This window comes from Pleuronectes platessa, chromosome 11 (genome assembly GCF_947347685.1).
Source record: "Pleuronectes platessa chromosome 11, fPlePla1.1, whole genome shotgun sequence".
Lineage (NCBI taxonomy): Eukaryota > Metazoa > Chordata > Actinopteri > Pleuronectiformes > Pleuronectidae > Pleuronectes > Pleuronectes platessa.
This window is the reverse complement of record NC_070636.1, coordinates 13,435,684-13,455,382: the sequence shown is the minus strand read 5'-3', so window position 1 is coordinate 13,455,382 and position 19,699 is coordinate 13,435,684. Positions and strand designations below refer to the sequence as shown.

The window sequence follows — 19,699 nt, the reverse complement described above, 5'->3', positions numbered from 1 at the left end:
GTTTCCACTTACTTTTTTCAGACTCAACCCCCTAGCGCTGAACGTACAGAAAACTGTTTAACTTTAAGATTGTCGGTTAAAGCACATCGTTTATTGAAATTCATAATGTTTTAAACTGGCTCAACAAGTAACTATTTATCACAGAGGTTGCCATAGCAATGAATGCACTGTTGGTTTACTCGCATACAGACACAGAGCTGTGTGGAGACGAGGCGTCCGAGGGGCCAGTAGGCAAAGTCTGTCACCTTTGGACAGAGGTAGGACAATTCTGTTTCCCATGATTCCAGTCTTTATGCTTGGAGTGGAAGCTCACAGAAATATTTCACGCTTCCTTGATGCAGGCATGCAAATACACGATAAACTGCACACGCTGCAGCTTAATGTCTCCATGTGCGGCTGCTCAGATGGCCAGAATTCACACTCCTCAACAGTCAACACGTTTTACCATCCATACACTCACACATCCAATCGCCAACACTTCAACCCAACACCCTCCGTTAACTTAATTATGGTGTGAATCTGGGGCCGTGTCCACAGCGAAGTTTAACACTGTCCCACTGCAGTAAAAGTCTGCTTATCTTGGAGACACCTGCAGATCTACATGAAAGAGATCCCATCTTTCATCCTCGACAAATATCGTTACACGGCCCAGAATCAAAGCCGGGAGAGACCGCTGAGGTCATGGCAAAAGCTGACCCTGTCCCAGCCGGGGCTACTTTATGCTGAAACTGATATTTCAGCATGTCAAACGCTACCACAGGATGGATGAGACAGATGGCAGAGGAATGTTTAAAGGATATATCACAGATCCTGAAAACCATAGTGGACGCACAGAGTTACCAAATGGTATGACTCACCTCGGTGCTCCTGGGAGGCAGTGCGTAAGTTTGACCTCCAGCGTCGCCCTCAAAGATCTGAAATGAAGGAACAATCAGTCAGAGCTGCAGACACAGGCAATTAAGTGGCCAGCAACACATTATCCGACACATACGGCGCTATTATGTAGTTAATTAAAAAGTATGCGTGGCGAGTGCAGCGCTTTGATACGGATTCCACAAGGGGTCTGTGGCCTTTGAAGGTGCAGTCATGGAAATATGCGAGTGTGTGTGTGTGCGCCCATGTGGGACAGTGCGTGTTTGAGGGGAAATCTTTCACTTCTCATTCCGTTCCATCCTTCTCCTCCCGGCTTGTGATTGCACGGCACGCTGCGTCTGGCTGAGCCCTCTGAGTTGGAGGTAACTCTCTGTTCTCAGAGGAACAACTCTATAACACAGCGGTGACAGAGAACTATCCATTATGTGAAGGTGGAACTCCAATCCTCACTCAAAGCGGCCGCAGTTATCAGGTTTTGAGATAGTTTGTCACCGGGCGGTCGGAGACATGATGGGTGGCATCGCCTCTGACAGAAATAGGGCCTTTTGTTCTAAAAATGGGTCTGACACAAGCTCACAAGTGCTTATATTTTTTGGTGTGAATTTAAATTAGATTCACACCAAAGTTCCGAGTTTCCTGCTTAATTTCCCTTTTACTAGTGCAGTGTCTATTCTAAACCTGCCTCTTTGGACTGGGCTGTTTGTTTGGCCTGTGGTGATGCTGGTTAGAAAAGCAAGTAAAGAGCGTCTGCAGAGCTCAGTCGACCCCGAAGCTGCACCACCGCTGATGCACAAAGAGGTGTTTATTCCAAGATATGCACAAAACACTTAGGAATCGGTATACGGAGAATACCTTGCAGGGAATATCCCCATTCCTCCAAAAACAATCCCAAGAAAATAAATCTCCTTTACAACCAGAAAAACTCCAGCTCCTGTTATGGAAGAACCCTCATCTGACCTCCGATCAGCAGACTACAGTAACTCTCCCTCCCCAACATGAGCACATTATAAAGTGGCTGTAAACAGCGCTGCTTCACCGTAAACTGACTAATTTTAGAAAGCTCCACAAACTCTCCCACAAATCCTCAGACCTTTCTGGCCTACTTCCCACAGCCTGCTGGCCAGCCCCTTACTGTATACACAGCAGCGCTAAGGCGGATGAGAGATGAGAATATGAGGGGGGGGGGGCCTGATTTAGGAGCAAGGTTGTCAAGCGCAGCGTCATAGTGGTAAATGGGATTTAGGCTTTAGTCAACACAGATGAGTCAGTATGGAAACTGTGGGAGAAAGACCGCCGGGTAATGCTCTGATGTTTATGCTTTGAGAACCAGGGGGGTTTGAGAGAGAGGACAAGGCTGAAAGGGAAAAAATGAACAGGACATATAGTGAGAAAAACTGAGGGGGACAGTGAGATGAATCTCTAGGTTTAGGAGAGATTAGAGAGGCAGAAAAAAAGAAAGAGTCTAAAACGTAGTGGATTTGAGTTGTAGGAAGAGAGATAAATAGAGAAGAAAAGGGTGGGAAAGTCAGAAGATCTATCTTGGAAATCTTGGAGAGAAGCTCAGTCTGGGAACCTGAGAAGGTAAAACAGATTAAGTGCATGGACGAGGAGTTTGGCTACGAAGACCGGCCTCGCTGTCCAAATCCTTTCGCCAGCAAACACATGTCTCGTCGGGGCTACGTGCGAGAACAACTAGGGAGCTGGTGATGTCATTCAAAATGGCCTTGGTTGAATTTCCCCATAAAGAATAATAGAAAATTGAAACTAGCACTAGAGTGATCTCTCACCAAACGCTCTGAAAATCACTAACAGCCATTAACTGTTCCTCATTAGCCTCCCTGTAAAGAAAAAAGACAAAGGCAAGACTCTGAAAAGAGCTTGACAGAAAAGAAAAGTTGGAGACCTGAGGGAAAAAATAAATAAAGGGAAGCTCTTTAATATTTAGCGTCTTTACACCGACCATCTGCTAATGACTGCAGGGCTGAGGGAAGAGTGGAGGATGCCATCTACCACATATGGCTTTTAATAATTCATGTATGTGCTGCAGCGCCACCTCGTCCTTCTGCACTGTGAAATGTAACTGGGCCTCATTAAGGCCGGCCGGCTGGAGTTCCCCAGAAAAAGAATACACACTCACACAGACACTCACACACACACAGGTAGCACCTAGTAGCTGACAGACGTGCACAAATGCACAAATATCACAGAGCAGGTGGTGGCATGGATAAGCCAGATAAGAGCGAGTGAAACGGGACAGGGAACATTTTGTGAGCAGTCAAAGGGATCAGGACTCACCAGCGGAAGAACATGACTGGCTCTTAACAGCTCAGGCCCCGTACCGACAACACCGCTAACTGTGTTAATCAAAACCATGCTCCTCTCCTCGTCCTACAGTCGCAGCTAATGAACACAGGCCCATAAAAAAAAAAAGACTCGCGCAAATGGGTGCTTCCTGTGGCTGTTCCTAAAATAGACCACCGAGAGTAGCGCGTCCTCCAGGGCCGTACCTTTAGGGCACAGTGGTGGAATTCTGTATCAATAAATAAATAGCCTGCATGAGCCTAATTACTAACCTGAGAGGACTTTTTAGACCCCCACTCCCCCTCCTCCGTCTGCATCTGGCTAAGGAATGCTCCCCTGTGCTCCAAGATGATGGGAGGTTTGCACTCAAACTTACCGGGAAGCAGCAGGGGGAGGGGGGGGGGGGGGGAGTGACATGAGCTTATGTGCGTCCAATTAATAAACTCTCCTTTGGGGGGGAATGTGTTGAAAGCGCTGCGCGACTCTAACGGTCTTTCATGTCGGCGCAGTCACTGTACATGTGAGTAAGCAATAAGGCGACATGGTTTTAGGCCTGTTCACGTACAATCTGACAGTTTCTCTCAGCCTTTTGAACTTTAGGATTAGTAAATGGGCTGAATCTTATATGGTGCAAATTTTCTTGTATTATCAACCACTCAAAGCGCTTTAAGGCAAAAGCAGCATTTATCTATTTACACAAACAAACACACACAAACACACACACGATCTTAGAGCGCAACTATGACCCCGTTCAGACATGGTCTCAACATCCGTTTTTAGCCATCCAATCACAAGCGGGGGGCTAAGGAGGGTTGAGTGGGTCATCCTCTAATCAGAAGATCGGCGGTTCGATCCCGGTCTTCCCCCTTCCACATGTCCAAGTGGCCTTGGGCAAGAAACTGAACCTTGGCTGTGCCGTTCTCATAGAAAAAGTGTTGCTCATAGAAGCACCGCATGAATGCATGTGTGAGTGGGTCAATGGCAAAAATACAGTAAATACAGTAGTCTGAAAGAACCCAAATGCATCCTCAATTGGTCCTGAGATCCGATCACTCAGACCTCACTCGGAGGTGGCCACATTCTTTTCACTGTGTGAATGCAAATATAATTCCAGATCTGAAAAGTGGCCTTAAGTACATGCTGCACTTTTTCCATCACACACCATTAACTTGCTGTCGTCAGCGTCATGGGCAATTTGGGGATAATAGGTGAGTTTAACATGTGGACCGGAGGAGCCGGGCATCGACCCTGCATGTTCATATCATGTGTATGTGCCGCCTACCGCCGCTTATCCAGACCACCTGAAGCATTTTATTTCTCTTTAGATGAGATTAGTTAGTGCTGAAGTCAAAAAAACATGTGCAGTTTGTTACATAATCTTTGATCTTAGCACTGATTGAAGCGATTGCTTATGGGTTCGCTGCAAGTCACATATTAAAAAACAAAGAATCTTCCACCTCTACAAAGTGACACAGAGACAGAACACAGTAATCGTTGTGACAAGGAAGTAGCGGCAAAGTGTGGCAGCATCTTGAACCTACATGAAGCGCTATGTAGTGCACAATTGTATCCTAAGGCAAGACAGCTGTACCGAGTTTGACTACAAAGAAAAACACCGACAGCAGTGCATTTCTACTGCAGTGTTTTACATATTTGCATAAACGATTCTGAACACTGAAGATATTAAATATGAAGATATTAGACATTTTAACCAAGACGCTTTGCTACAGCCCCGAAACTGTTCATATGAGAGAGATAATGAGCATTATGAGTTTTTGTGGCATTTGAAATGATTTTGTCATAATAGCACCCATCTCTGTGCATGTAACTGTGGGCGCAGTAATACCTGTGATACAGAGGGCCTCTTGTCCCGGCCTCTCTTCGTGAGGTTGTCGAGACCTTTCAGCGAAGAGAAAAGACCTCTCTTGTGTTGTCTGTAAGTCAGGGACAGCGAGCGCCTCCTCAGAGTGGCCTCATCTCGGGAACAGATCTGAACAGATTGCACAAGAACAGGACTGTAATCATCTGGCTCGCCAAAAGAAATGTCATCTAATCAGACCATCTTAATTAAGTTCATGTTCCTCCAGTAATGCAAAAAGGACGTGTTATCGGGATGCTTTTCAAGTTTTGGAATGATTAAAGGGATTTCAAGGTTCCTGTTAGATATCCAGGGAATTGAAAGTGAAGTATTGCAAAACAAAAAGGGAACACGCAGAGCAAACAAACAGGAAATACAGTTTGTTCTCTGATTATTTATTTAGCATTCAATCATTTGTCTAAGAGTTCCTCACCAGTGCGTGGAAGGAAGAGACCGAGAAGATCCCCAGGCGCCCCAGGGTGGTTTTGGTAGGGCGGCTGGCGATGGCTAGCAGGCTCTTTGGGTTGGGCAGCTCCCCGCCCTGAAGACTGGCAAGGTAACAGCGCATCCTGAAGAGATCCATGTTGAACCGCTCGAGATTCTGCTCCCACTGCTGGATCTGAGGAGAAAGGAAGAAGGTTACTTTGGTAGGTTTGGAGGAGGTGTTTTCGAAGCCCTGCTCACACTTAGTAATCATGAACGCCATTTGTGATAGCGAAAACCAAATGTTCTTCTAACCCAGTCTGAGTATATAGATGTGTCGTGTGACATGTTGGCATGAGCGATCGAGAGTGAGAGAGAGAGAGGAGTCAGAAGGGACTGAACAGGTCAATGAGCAGTGCACAGATCTACTATGAAGAAAGTTTTTACAAATTTGAAAAATAGTATCAATCAGTGGCGTTTCTACATTAGGGGCACGTTGGGCACTGCCCCACCAGATCCAGATGGCGCTGTTGTCCAGAAAGCTCAATACATCTGTACTTTGTGGCAAAATATATTTTATTTTATTTTATTTTATATGCAAAGAAACGTGAATGTGTGTGTGAATAAACTTGACTCACAAGCCTTATAGTATTGTTTTGGAGTCATTTGATTCGTGTGTGTTTCTGTCTGTGTGCTTGCTCTGTGAAAAGCTTCTCTCTTGCCGTCCGTCTCTGCTCTGGGGGCAACGGCCCAAGCTTAAGACTGTTGCCATTGAAACACCGGGAGATGGGGCACTTTCAGATGTTCCCCACGAAATCTGCTTAGCAACTCGACTCGAATAATGCGAAACGCGACTCCAGCTCCTATCCTGTTGCCTGCTCGGCTTCACCCGAGCTAACAGGCTAACAGGCTATCCCCCGTCAGTGAACACGACCTGAGTCTGCGGAGAGGTTTCACTCACATATCGGATGAATAATACGGTTTGATGTTCGGCTTGTTCTCCTGACAGAGAAGCTAAACACGTCTGCGCTCCCGTCTCTGTGTTAAGTAAAGTTTAGTATTTTATTTATGTGTTAGTAGTGATTCGCAGGTACCTGTACCTGGCTTGTTAGCTTAGCTCTGCTAGCCCGCAGGCATGATAGCAGCAGTAATCCAGATGCTAACAGGAGCATTCGCGAGTATTACCGACAAACACCGACACGAACCGGCATGAGCCGGTCCCCCCAGCAGAGAGAAGCGTTAGTTTATGAGGATGAACCTGAGACAGGAGAGTGTGGGTGTCCGGAGAATAAGCTCCACCACGTAAGATATCTAATGTCATGTGAAGTTTTTTCACTCACCAAACAATTCGACTTGACAGTGTTACACAGCTTATTATTCTGTAGAACAGATTTACTGTGATCAACTGAAATCTGAGTATTTAATGTCACATCTGCATTGTAAGAGCAGCTGATTAAAGTAGCATTACATCTCCTAAAGCTCTTTATTCAGAGTATTGATGTTGATGTGTTGTAACGTGTTACAGTGAAAACTAAACTTTTCTGCTACATTCAGTTTTTTACATCGTTAATCGTACTCACCACCTATTTCCTAAACTGAATGAATTTCTGCTCCCTGCTGACACTCAAAATGCAGCCCATAGTATATCTTAGTGGTCTATATAGGCCTATGGCTTATAATAATCAGCTATCTCTATTTTTATGATGGTGACATGACGTCATACAAAATTGCCCCACCAGAAATGTCAGGCTAAAATCCCCACTGGTATCAATCATAATGTGTCGGTCATTGTTGATATTGTAGCTTTGTCCACAAACAACTCAACGTCTTGACACTGAAAGTTCATTCAATTTGTTGTGAATCTGTCGCGAGACAGAGGACAGCAGCTGAGCCCCTGCACCACATGCGTCCCAGACCACGTTCTAATGTGGTCTCAGTGATCAGATCTCCAGATGCAGTATGGACACATTGGAGCTGGATCAGACCTGTACTTTAGCGCTGACCACTTTTCATCGGATCCCTCGGGTGATAACACCAGGTCTGAACGGGGTCCAAGTGAATTCAGTGGACGCGTTTTGGTGGAGGCAGTGAAAAAGAGAATTCAGGGGAGGTAATGGCTTGGAGAGGGGGAGTCAACGAGGGAGATCAGAGGTCAGTCGAGTGCTTTCCATCAAGCTGCAATTGCTTGCAGATGTTGGTGGAAGGTGAGGGGATAAATTGGAGGTGGTTTGATAGTGAGGGGTGAGTGTGTGTCGAGCAAAGGAGAGAGTGTGTGTGTGTGTGTGTGTGTGTGTGTGTGTGTGTGTGTGTGTGTGTGTGTGTGTGTGTGTTTATGCATTAAATCCAAGTGCCCGTTTTTATGTAAGTCTAGAGAGGATTGTGATGTTGCGCACACCACCCGTTAAACCCGGACCGGCACACAAACCAGGGAGCGCATACACACACAATTTACAGTTTGCCTTCCATGCCCCCCCGTCCCTGTTTGCACTATGTAAGCTATGAAAAAGTGCTTATTTTGTTGGCTGGAGACTCGTTTTAATGAGAACACTCAAGTTAAACAACCCTCCATAACAACTGACTTTAATAGGTCTCGTCTGCGCTGCGAGTTCATTTACAATAACACACCCTATGGCGTTGTCCCATTAGGTCTCTTTCACGTTAATGGCATTCTGTAGGATTGGGAACAAACTGAGGAGGGCCGGGAGGCTGCTGTTTTATGAACCTCTGACTTACACAATTAAACAACTTCAACAGAATCTTTGCACAGAGATCACCAAGGGACCGTGACGAGCTATATTATGTGCTGAACCCATGAAAGCGCCTGTGACTGTAGCTGTGCAGGTGGCCTTGGTTAACAAGTCATGAGTCAGTGACATTCAGCAATTATTCCCAATCCAGACCATGAGACCAGCAGCTCAGATCCACATGCTTTGGGTACAAAATGACCTCGCATTCTGTCATGCCAGATCTCTTAATAATTGGGGAGTGAGGCATCAGTGCCATCATCTATCTCTAGGAAATCAGCACGGTTCAAATCAGAGATTTAAACAAGGACATAGATATTTTGACATCAGAGCCTAACTGACAGCAACTTTACAAGGACATAGATGTATATACTGTAGATGTATATGGGTTATTGACGTGACGCCTATATATTCTCTCTGACTGCATTTTCTTCTGTTTAAAAAAGGTTTAAATACATAAAGAAATACCAAATATATAAATGTATATATATATGTAGTACCTCTACCGATATGTACATACTTTACATTTCCAAAAACCATTAGTTATTTCAATGTTTCTGTTTTTTAAAGTGTCAAAATACAAAGTAGTGCGACAGTCCGGTCATGACTGCTGTTGTGAAAGCTTCTTTGAAATTACTCAAAATCTATTCAAATAAATTTTCTGCCATATTTGGCATTATTTCAAAAGTAATTTGTAGTCCTGTACAACAATTCAAAGCATCTGCATTTATATTTCCATCATAGTATACAAGCAAACTTTGTCCGATCATGTCAACTTTATGAAATATCGTGTGGTGCGACCATCAAGAAATGACCAATTAGGTACTTTGATGTTGAAATCCATTTAAAGACAGGAAGTTGCATCATAAACCATTTTGCAAAGGACCCATGGAAGCAGCAACAGGTTTGTAACTCTCTCTCAAATTTGGAGAAAAATAACCTTTTTCACAGCTGGTATGTAGCTGCCACGTTTGGATATCATGTGGTATGACCTCAAAAAAAACATTTTGATTAGAAATTTCATAGTGACCTTTTTTGCTGACCTAGTTTGTTTTCCGTGGCCAATTCTGTCTGAAAATATCATGTGGTGCGACCAAATGTGGTGCAACCATTGCAGAGTGTTTTAGATAATTAAAAGATAAATTACGGTCGCACCACATGAAATGTTTAAAGTCACGGCCAATTCCTCCAGATGAAAAAACTCTTAAATCAAATAATTATAAATTTGTATATGATTGTATGTGTACACAACATGTCTTAATGTTTGAATAGTTATAATAATTATTATTTTTTAAAATTATTTAAAAATTGGCCTGTTGAAAATCCTTATAAGTCATTGACCCATATAGATGTTGGCTTACTGCTATCTGCCAACTTTTTCTGTCAACCAAAAGTTGAGTCATCTTATTTGTAGTCGCATATGGAATCGGCAATGTTAACACGGAGTATCACACTAAATATGTATCTCAGAGACATGGATTACAGTGTTACTCTGCTGATTGTGAACTCAAAGACTTTGTACACAAATCCTGTGAATACACATTTTTCATCTTGCTATACTTTTATATATTTGCTGCACATAGATGCACTGTATGAATGTGTGTGAATGGGTAAAAAACTGTATTGTAAAGAGCTTTGAGTGGTCATCAAGACTAGAAAAGTGCTATATAAATGCAGAACATTTACCATTTGTATATACAGTGTTCTGAATTATAATTTAATTCCAATGAGTACTTTGAGGATGACTCGGTGGGGAGGGAGACATTACTAGGCACATCAGATAAGCTCCTTCCTCAAAAGCACAGACATTTTGGAGAGTCGCTGTTTTAGAATAATAAATATAACCATCACACCAGATCCTAGCATGAGTCTGATTTACACGCCATCTGGATGTGTTTGTCAACAGTCAGATATCTGCGTTTTCATTCAGACATGAACGAAAATAGACCTTAGCAGAACATTCAGTTCAATGATTCATGCCAGGGCGTTTCACTGATGAACAGCAAAGCCTTTAAGCGGTCGACTGCTTCACGACTCAAGCAGGTTCGGATCAAAGCAGTAAGACAATCAACTGATATCAGTGAAAAGCAAAGGCATGTTTGGACCCATCTGGTCTACATGCGCCACTTATTTACATCCATTGCAGGGCTATTAAGCTCAGCAGCAATAAGCCTTTCTTTAACAGATTCTCATCTTTTCTTCTTTCCCCTCTTTAACATCTGCTCCATGCTCTCTGTAAAAGCCCTAATGCATAATAAGTCTTACAATGCAACTCGATCGCAGTGTGTGTGTGTGTGTGTGTGTGTTCTTGTGTGTGTGTGAGTGGAGGTAAATGCAGACTTCAAAAGAGGATCAGCTGGCACTGATTTCTGAAGACATGGGTGGGGGTGGGCGGGGACATCAAAGTAGTGCCCTGTTGTTGCGAGACAACCCAAACGAAACCTTAAATCTATCATCAGCCTCTGGGCGCCTGTACCAGAGTCTTGTCCCATACCCCTCTGACCCTATCATTGACTCCAAACCCCCGTCTGTCTCCTCGTCTACACTGAACTGGCATACTCGCTAAATGGAAACAGATCCAAAAAGTCCGTCAAGTAGTCAGGAGGAGACATCTCCACTGGTCATTGCGGCAGTGAACTGTCCAACTTAGACACACATGGATATATTACCACTCGGGATGCTTTAACTAAAAACCAAATAATGGACAGCGACACTTAGGCTTTACTAGCACATAAATGCATAACTCACTGGCCAAATGTGGACACTTGTGGCTAAGCAGAAATTCGGATAGTTCACCCAAAAATTTAAATTGACTCATTATGTACTCACCACTATACAGACGGAGGGGTGGATTTTGAGTATCTTGTTAGTAGTAGTAACTAGCTGAGGATAACAGCTAGTTACTACTACTACTACTATCTGCATAGTGGTGAGAATATAATGAGTGAATTAAAATTTTTAAGTCTCTGACCATCTGAGTTGCAGGTACAAAAACAGCACCATGATTTCACCCACATTCCTCAATAAACACTTGTTTCTTGTAAAAGTATTTGTGTTCTCGCTTATCCATCGGTTATGGGCCTTTTTTATCAGAATCTGTAATCTGCTGCATGTAGGCTACGGCACAGTGCTATGTGCTTGGCATTCCCCCCTAGGCAGTGAGTAGGAGGGGGAGGAGGAGGAGGAGGAGGAAGAGGAAGAGGAAGAGGATAATGCATGTTGCGAGCCCATTACCAGGAAACATCTGGAATCCCAATCTGATGCTTGGGGGAAGAGAGCTGCTCCCCTGGGCCCCTCGGGATGCGTTCAGGGACCAGTGCATTTAGGCCACTTCACCCAACCACAGACAAAAATAAAGCGACGGTGTGTCGCCGCAGTCACAAATTCAGGGAAATTAAGTAGGGCATGTCATGTAGTCGCTATATGTATCATGCAAACTAAGTATGACTAGAGCATATGACATGCAACTGATGCAACATTAGTTACCAATACTCATGTCTGAGTATGAGTTCCATCATCATCACCACCATACCTGGTTCTCAATAGCTTTGCGGTTCTTTGGGTTGTTGACCACAGTCAGCTGCAGCTCGGCCATCTTCTTCATCTTTCCGTCCATGTCGATCTTTTGCAGCAGCCCTCGGACCTGGCTGCGCAGCAGACGCACCGTGTCCTCCTTCCCCTGACGCTTGGCCAGCAGTGAGGCACTGGCAGAGTGAATGGCCGTCACCCAGTTCTCCAGGTCGGTCTGGTTGCTGGCCTGGAGGGGCAGGGAGACACAGGGAGTAAGATTTGATGAGGCAGTAAGACCAATATTCTTGTTACAAGATAGATTCAAAGATCTGACACCTTAGAAATCTCCTAGAATTTCCAGTCCAACAATATTGTGTTTTTCTATCATGTATCACAATAATATAATTGGGTGGTAACTTGGGCTTCGCTGGATCAATAAAAGAAAATGTGATTTGCAGCGCCTCTGAGAAACCACATGTTATGAACTGTTGCTGAAATTAAACATACATTTTCCCTCTTAATAAGCCGTTTCATGATCATCTCTGTCTTTATAGGGTGATTCATTTGGAAGCAGAACATTTGTTGTGAAGCCCCTATTTTTCAATGAGGATGACTCATGCTCAACAGGCCGTGTAAGTGGAAACAAATGGAAGAAACAAATGGAAGAAACCAAGGCTTGATGTTTATGTTGCAGAGGTAATTTCTCTCTATTCTTCCCCCTGGGGCCCCGTCACCTCAACACCATTTTATTATTTATAGGTCTGGACACTGCAATATAGTGCAATCTGCGAAACTTGTAATTTTGAGAGTGGAGGAGTCTACATGGAAGGAGCCAATAAAATTGCTCCTGATATTTAGGTCAGTAAGCACAACGGGCAAATAGGCTGTGCTCTCAGAACAACTTGTCTGAGAAGTTTAGGCCGTTTGCTCGCAAGACCTAACAAGCCAACATTGTTCATTTCAAATGTCTGGAAGAGAAGGTAAAAAGTGTCTCTAAGGAATAATACAGCCAAAATCATGCAGTGCATGCTGCTATGTATACCCTATACATTCCCTTGTTTGTCTGGTATTAGCACATAAACACCAACACATACCATTCACACTTAAATGCACATAAAGATTAAATCATTCCTTTGAATCTCAATAACACAAATATGTGTTATATATGGAGAGCTACGTCGGCTGATGTGCTTTACCTGAAAGAGGTATACATCTCCGTATGAGTTGCTAAGGCAGAAGACATTCTCCCTCTTTGGATGTTCAGGAACGGCCTGGACGATGCTGTCCTCGGCCAAGAGAGCATAGCGAGGCGACAGCTCCTGCTCCGGAGAACCTTTACCATAGGTCTCGTAGAACAGCAACGTACAACCTGGAAACCAAGATGTGGAGATACAGACACGACAATAGATTAACATGAGAAAGTGATGCAAAAAGAAAGTGTTCCTCTAGAGTTTGGGTGTTTTAAAGACAACATGTCCTCGTAAAAACATCCAAGAAATGTATTCAGCGGGACTGGGATATTTGCAACAGCACTGAAACATAAAAGCAAAGAGATTTATTCTCCCAAAAGTAAGAATCATAAAAGCGTTAAGGCTGTCCTTGCTTCTACCCTCAGTTTTTGATGAAGAGATCTTAATTGTCACTGAACAGGTATAAAGACATTTTGTGTTGAGCAACCTTGTAGAGGCTTAATAAGAACCCTAACCCTTATCAGTAGAATTCCCTGTGAGCTTTTAATCACTAAATGTCAGGTGTGAAGCAATGGTCAAGGAAAAAACACTGAGATTGAAACAGGAGCATTTGTGCTCCCCAAACCTGACCTTAACAAAGATTAAATTAGTATAATCTTCTAACTATTAAGTCAAAACCACCTCCTCTATCCGCAGACTCAAAATTACCTTTCACGGTCACCCAGTACTGCTTCCACTTGCGGCGGGTCACCAGCTCAAGCTTCCTGTCCTTGTGCAGCGTGATAAGGGGTTTAAAAGAGAGCCAGCCGGCCCGCCTGACCACCCCCTGCTCCTTCTCAAACAGCAGGTCCAGCTCCTCCAGAGAGCCCTCTGCTGACTCACTGCTGCTCTCCCCCTCTTCGGTGCCAGTGGACGGGTCTCTTCTCTCCCCTCCTCCCCCTCCACCCTGCCCTGTGCCCATGTCCAGCTCCCTCATGAAGTTCTCATAAATATTCTGGCGCAGGGCATCGCTGGTTGTTTGGGGGATGGCCCCTGAAGATTGGGCCCTTGACGTTCCTGGGAACCCGAGGAGGCTGGAGACCTGGGAGGGGGAGCTGGTGTCTGCAGTCAGGCCGTCGATTCCACTGTCAAAGGCATCACTCAAGTCCTTGCATCGAGATTCCTGATAAGGCACAAAAGGCGGAAGAAAGGCATGAGGACCATCTATTAATTAGATGAAAGACAGAGGATGAAGGGAAGGATGAGACTTTCCTTACAGCGATCAGTTTAATTGATTAGTTAGTCTTGGACTTGTTTGAATATATAAAAACTTATTTCACAGATTCATTGTTCCAGTTCCTATATTTATGCAAAAATAAAGCATGTTTGTCAATAGACATAAACAGCTCTGTATATATGCATGACAAGCACTATGAGCTCATACTGCGAAACCTTTCAATTAGCCCAGGGGCACTGCACAATTGCAGGGAAAACTTTTGGGAAAAAAACTCGAACCCACTTCAAAGTCTGCATTTCAGTCTGCAAATCTTTTTAAAAAGGCTGAGAAAGTGGGACAATTTCCTGCGATGGCACCTGGGAGGTTGGAACCCTCCAGGCTTCGACAATTTCACGTCATTTGAGGTCTGCCTAAGCTTCCCAATTCCCCAAATGAACACTTGATAGAACTGCAGTCTTTCATGGCTAGTGACAGCCTGCCTACTACTTGAGTAGATTGCAGCATCGATTCTGCCCCTGGCAACATAGTGGAGTGCTCTCAACGTGATGACGCACAGCATGTGCTGTGATGACAGCAATCATTCTCCATCTTTGTTTGTTTGTTTGTTTCTGTGTCTCCCTCTGCTTTGTCCGGGTCTTCTCCATCTCTATACTTATTTTGTGCTATTTCCACCCCCTATTTAATAGTTAACAAAAAAGGGTTAGGCCAGACAGACCAGAGATCCTGTGAAATGAACCCTGTGAGCCCACAGTTTGAGGACTGCCTTTGTTTGATCATTATGTTCAACTGCCGCCACAGCACTGGTATGCTACAGCCGTAGGAAAATGTGCACTGTGCACAGGGCAGGTTTACGTCTACTTTCCTTTAGCGGGCACAGTCCAAATTTATCCACCGTCTCCCTCCTCCAGCTGCCTTTCATTAAGAGCAGGTTCTTGGTCTTTGGCATTAGGGTCACAGTTTGACCTTTAAACCCACAACAGAGCCCTTGAGCCCAAGTGGAGGGAAACTAGAGCTGGAGGTGCTCCTGATTTTGGTTGACCAACTGAAAAGAAGGCAACTTGACCAGCCTGTGGAGACATATGCCGCAGAGGTTTGGCATTCAACAAAATGGCCCCCAAAGGAAAAAGGAAATTTATTCCGCAGACAAGCTTCTTTGCTGTCGCTACGTAGACAACATTAGCATTAACAGCTGTTTCTGCAATCGTTCATCAAATTTCAAACTTCATTTGAAAGCAGCGCCAATGCTAACTCTGGTTTGGCTTCTGTTTCCATCATGCGTCTGCTGAGGCCATGCACATCTCCAGTCTTAGTGTTAGCATACAGGCTGCCCTGAAGTAGCACTGCTCAGAGGCTGTAACTCTGTCTTACTAAATAAAAGCTCCTGGCAAGTGACCATTACCACCACCCATCCCTGAAAGACATGGCAGGTGAGATAACTTGCATATTGCAACTTTAAACACCACCACTTTAATATGAGCTTGTTTCAGGTCTTGTCATTACCTCAAATGCTTATTATTAGTATCATTATTTGTTTGAATTATCCTTTAGCTTTTGTTAGTGTTAGGGTTAAGGTCAGGGGTGAGGAGCCCTGCTTGTTAGAATTTGTCAGCGAAACCTGGAGCTGGCATTAGATTTTAATTTCCTTCAGAATACACACCTTATTTAAAAGGTTTCCTGAGGATTTGTTCAGGTAAGAAACAATGCTCTTTTAGATTTATTTCGGAATAAGCAAACAGACTCGAGTAAACATGTGGTTGCTTGGCTCTGGCCCCAAACTGGCTAAGTACCCGCAAATGGCCATAGATTAGCATGGCATTATGGCAAGCAGGAGATTTAGAGGCAGACATTACTAATGTAAAGTGAAAGCTGTGGAACGCTCAGAATGATTACTGTCTGTCTACAGGGGTGTTTGTCACTCCACACTCAGGTGACAGTGTCAAGGCAAAGTACGTCATATAATTCGCTCAGCAACATCTGCTATTTAAGTACAAGGCGAAGCTCACAAATTCTCAGAAGAAGAAAAAATGTAATCTGAATACAATGATTTTTCTGTTCTGTCCTTTGGTTTGTTGTCTGACCCAACTGACTGAACACCAATCCTGATAAGCAGATTTACTCTCTGAAGACTGAGAGGGGAGCCCAGAATATGTGCACTGCACAACAGCCAGAACAACCGTAAGTCATTCATTAACATTATAGGAGGGGTGGGGGTTAAATCTCCGGCTAGGATTTAATTTCTCTCTAACGGAGCCTCTTAGGGGCTTAGAGCTATTCTCTTGGCAGTGCCTAAACACTGTTCTTAAAACTTTTACAAGGCAGAGCTAAACGAATTAATGCAGAAACAACTGCTTTCAAGCCTGCAAGATAGAGGAGGACACGGGTTCAGGTTCAGTTTAAACAAATGTTTTGTGTCAAATTAAAGCTATTAAGACTGGAGTGGTTGTAGGAGAAAGATTTACATGGTCGGCGCAGGCAGGCAACATGCAGACAAGCTGTGGTTATTTCCAACCTCTCCTCTGAACCTTTCCTGTAGGTATCACAAGTATCGTTTTACTACTTGGAAAACATATGTATGATGTATATCAGCTGCCTGATGCGTCACTGCAGCAGCTTGCTCTACTTCCAAATTTATATGCACCTCAATCAGTCATCAGCTAGACTGAAACCTGCAAAACCGTTTAAATATAATTTAAATCTTGGACTAATGACTACTTAGACTAAAATTTAGGCTCTTGATCCAGCCTTACCCTACTTTTAACAAAACTTTGACATATGGGTACTGCACTCATAACTATGAAAGCACACAGTCAGTATGCAATAATACTTCACATGTACCCACCCCGATACAGTCCCTTAGTATTTGTGTTCTTTCTGAATAAAAACAAGAACTGGTTTCCTGGCCTTACGAATGTCATTTTGTGCCACCCCACTGTGCCCTGTCCTCAAACAGCTGCTGTTGTGGCGGTAAGGACCACAGGACGGTGGTTGCTCACTGACCATGCCAGGACAACCACTGCTGCTCATGATCATATAAGCCTCGCCAGACAGACAACTGTCTGTGCGTGGCCCTCTCCTGTCTAATAAGCTGTTAATGTAAGGCTTGTGATGAAAGAACTACAGATGACCACAATAAAAAACGATATGACTGTAACTACCGTGAGCTTAAACTAAGAGGACTATAAGTTACAGGGTGACTACAAACAAGCTATGTGACCTAATGTTTTACATACCATGTCGATATGATTCCTGAATGAACCCTGGGAGCGATAAAGCAGTGTAAAGACGAAAGCCATAAAGCAGTAGATTAAAATGAATGTGATTCTGAAAACCCATCCCAGCCAAACTTACCTGAGACTTCCTCTTCTTGCGGCTGAGGCTGCCTGTCCAGTCACTGAGGCGTCTGATGCGGTTTCTGATGGAGTCTTTCTTGGGGGCGCCAAAATCTGGCACACCTTGCTCCTGGTGCTGTTCCTGGTCAGGGTAACGGTCCAACTCCTCACTCATGGTGTGTGCTTTTGGCCTGCGACAGGGCAGGGTGTATGATGAGTACTGCCGGACATCGGGGCATTCTTCCTCCAAGGGAGCATCGAGGACGGATGCGAAGGAGGCTCGGTGTCCCCTCTGGCCTGCTGGAAGATTCTGTAACTGGGAGGACAGGTCTCTGGCTGTGGGGAAGGTAGCAGCTATTGATGGCTCCCTGTAGAGGTCTGTGATAGACACAGGGGGGCATTGCTCAGTAAATGAGTCAAGCTGGTGGATTGGCGAGTGAACTAGAGTCCTGCTTGCAGAGCAGGATTGTTCCTGCTCACCCAGCTCTGTGCTTGGCCCCCAGGGGGAGTCATACCATGAACCATCAGAGCTCAGCGAGCTTCCCTTGCTGGTCCTGGCTGTGGAGGAGGTAGAAGCCGGCGGAGGACCACTGCAGGGGCCATCCAGCCCACTACCACTGGAACCAGGCAGACTGGGAGTGGAGGCAGACTCAAGGTTGGGGGAGAACTTGAGCAGTTGTACGGGGCCAGTGGCCTCGTTCAGGAGGAGAGGATTTCCTGAAGTGTTTGTGAACTCCACTCTGAGACTACCGTCCTTCTTGATCACCACCCGCGGGCTGCTCTGCTCCTCTAGAACCTCATGTTCCTCACTGTGTCTATCCTGGGTATTTCCACCGAGCTCAGCCCCGTACGGATTATCTTCATACTCATCTGACATGTGACGCTTTCGTATGCCACATCCAGGCGAGCGATGCCAGCGATGCTCACTCGGACTGCTTCTCGCTCCCTTGGAGACATAGTCATAGTGCCGAGTGGAGTATGGCTGTCGGCTTTTAGGAGGGGACAAACAACCACGGCCAACACACCTGGCCTTGTACCCTGAGCCCACTGGGGCACTTTTCCACCATGTATGTGGTGACAGGGCGTCATCTTTGGCTGAGCGGAGTTTCAGTGAATATGGCTTCTGTTTCCCAGGAAAGACGATGCTGGCGCCTTTTTGCCCCTGGATGCTGTACTGGCTCTCTGAATTTCCCATCTCTGTCTGGAAAACAAAACCATAACGTCAATGGCTTGATCCTGGAAAAATGGTTACTTATACATATGGGCAGTATAACATAAATGATATGGTATGAGATAATGCCAGGTCACCAGAGACATACAATTAACATATTACTCAAACAATAATAGCCACACTCCCATAAAACCCTACACACATACACACATAATCGTTTTCATTTGCAGAGGCTGGTTCGAGAGTAAAACAGCAGCAGGTCTAACATATTCCTTATGGCTTTCAAAAATAATGGTTGTGAGTTATTCCATCACATCTGCTCATCAACCCATCTGGTCTGCCCCCCTCCTCGTTGGCTGCACACTTTCTTTATTTCTCTTGAAAAGTAAAGTCAGATTAACAGGATTTTCTCATTTTAATGGTTGTTATGTGCAACAGAGTTTAGGACAATGAAAAAAAAAAATCACTTCTAGACGGTTGGAGAGCCTTGATCAAACATGTATGTCATACATGTTTGATGCTATAGGACAAACTGTGAAGACATTGCATAATAGGTCCAGGCAAATCATTTCTACAGTCTTTAAGTCTTTGAATTGTCAAGTAGATTATGTGGAGGGGGAAATAGTGGCTACATTTAAAAATGACGATCATTGAAAACAGGACCAATATATTTGAAGATAAAGTAAGACCCATTGGTATTCAAACACTACAATGACTTTAAAAGATTGAAATGCGTGTACAGGGACATATTTTAAAAGGTGGGTTCAATATAATCAAGTATAATAATAGAGACAACCCAGACTCACCTGTCTGAAAGTCTTGTCTCAGATTGGAGCTCCTGCGCTCGGTCCTCTCCGCCTCATTGCTTAAAATAAACTCATCCCTTCGTCGTCTGGCTCATCTGAAACATAGAGAAAGAGGTCGACTTAGTATTTAGCACTGTAATTTACTTCATGCAATGGGCGCTGAGTTTGATAACAGGTGTGAGCATTTAAAGAGCAGATCTTAATCCCCCTGGCGCTTGGGAGGGGATAGTGTTTGGTGGGCAGCACTACTTGTTTCTCATCGGGATAAACAAAGCTAG

General features: G+C 44.4%; 1 protein-coding gene across 1 annotated transcript in view; it reads right to left on the bottom strand.

The window, feature by feature from the left end:
• Window positions 1-19,496, bottom strand: part of tiam2a (TIAM Rac1 associated GEF 2a) — a 51,315-nt gene extending 31,819 nt beyond the window's left edge. Inside the window, exons 1-8 of the mRNA XM_053433923.1 lie at window positions 19,422-19,496; window positions 17,464-18,641; window positions 13,608-14,061; window positions 12,906-13,078; window positions 11,732-11,956; window positions 5,466-5,651; window positions 5,021-5,164; window positions 858-914 (exon numbers count right to left, since the gene is read on the bottom strand). Of these exons, the coding sequence (XP_053289898.1) occupies window positions 858-914; window positions 5,021-5,164; window positions 5,466-5,651; window positions 11,732-11,956; window positions 12,906-13,078; window positions 13,608-14,061; window positions 17,464-18,639 (2,415 nt within the window). The 5' untranslated portion in view covers window positions 18,640-18,641; window positions 19,422-19,496. The remainder of the gene's footprint in view (window positions 1-857; window positions 915-5,020; window positions 5,165-5,465; window positions 5,652-11,731; window positions 11,957-12,905; window positions 13,079-13,607; window positions 14,062-17,463; window positions 18,642-19,421) is intronic.
• Window positions 19,497-19,699: the final 203 nt, after the last annotated feature.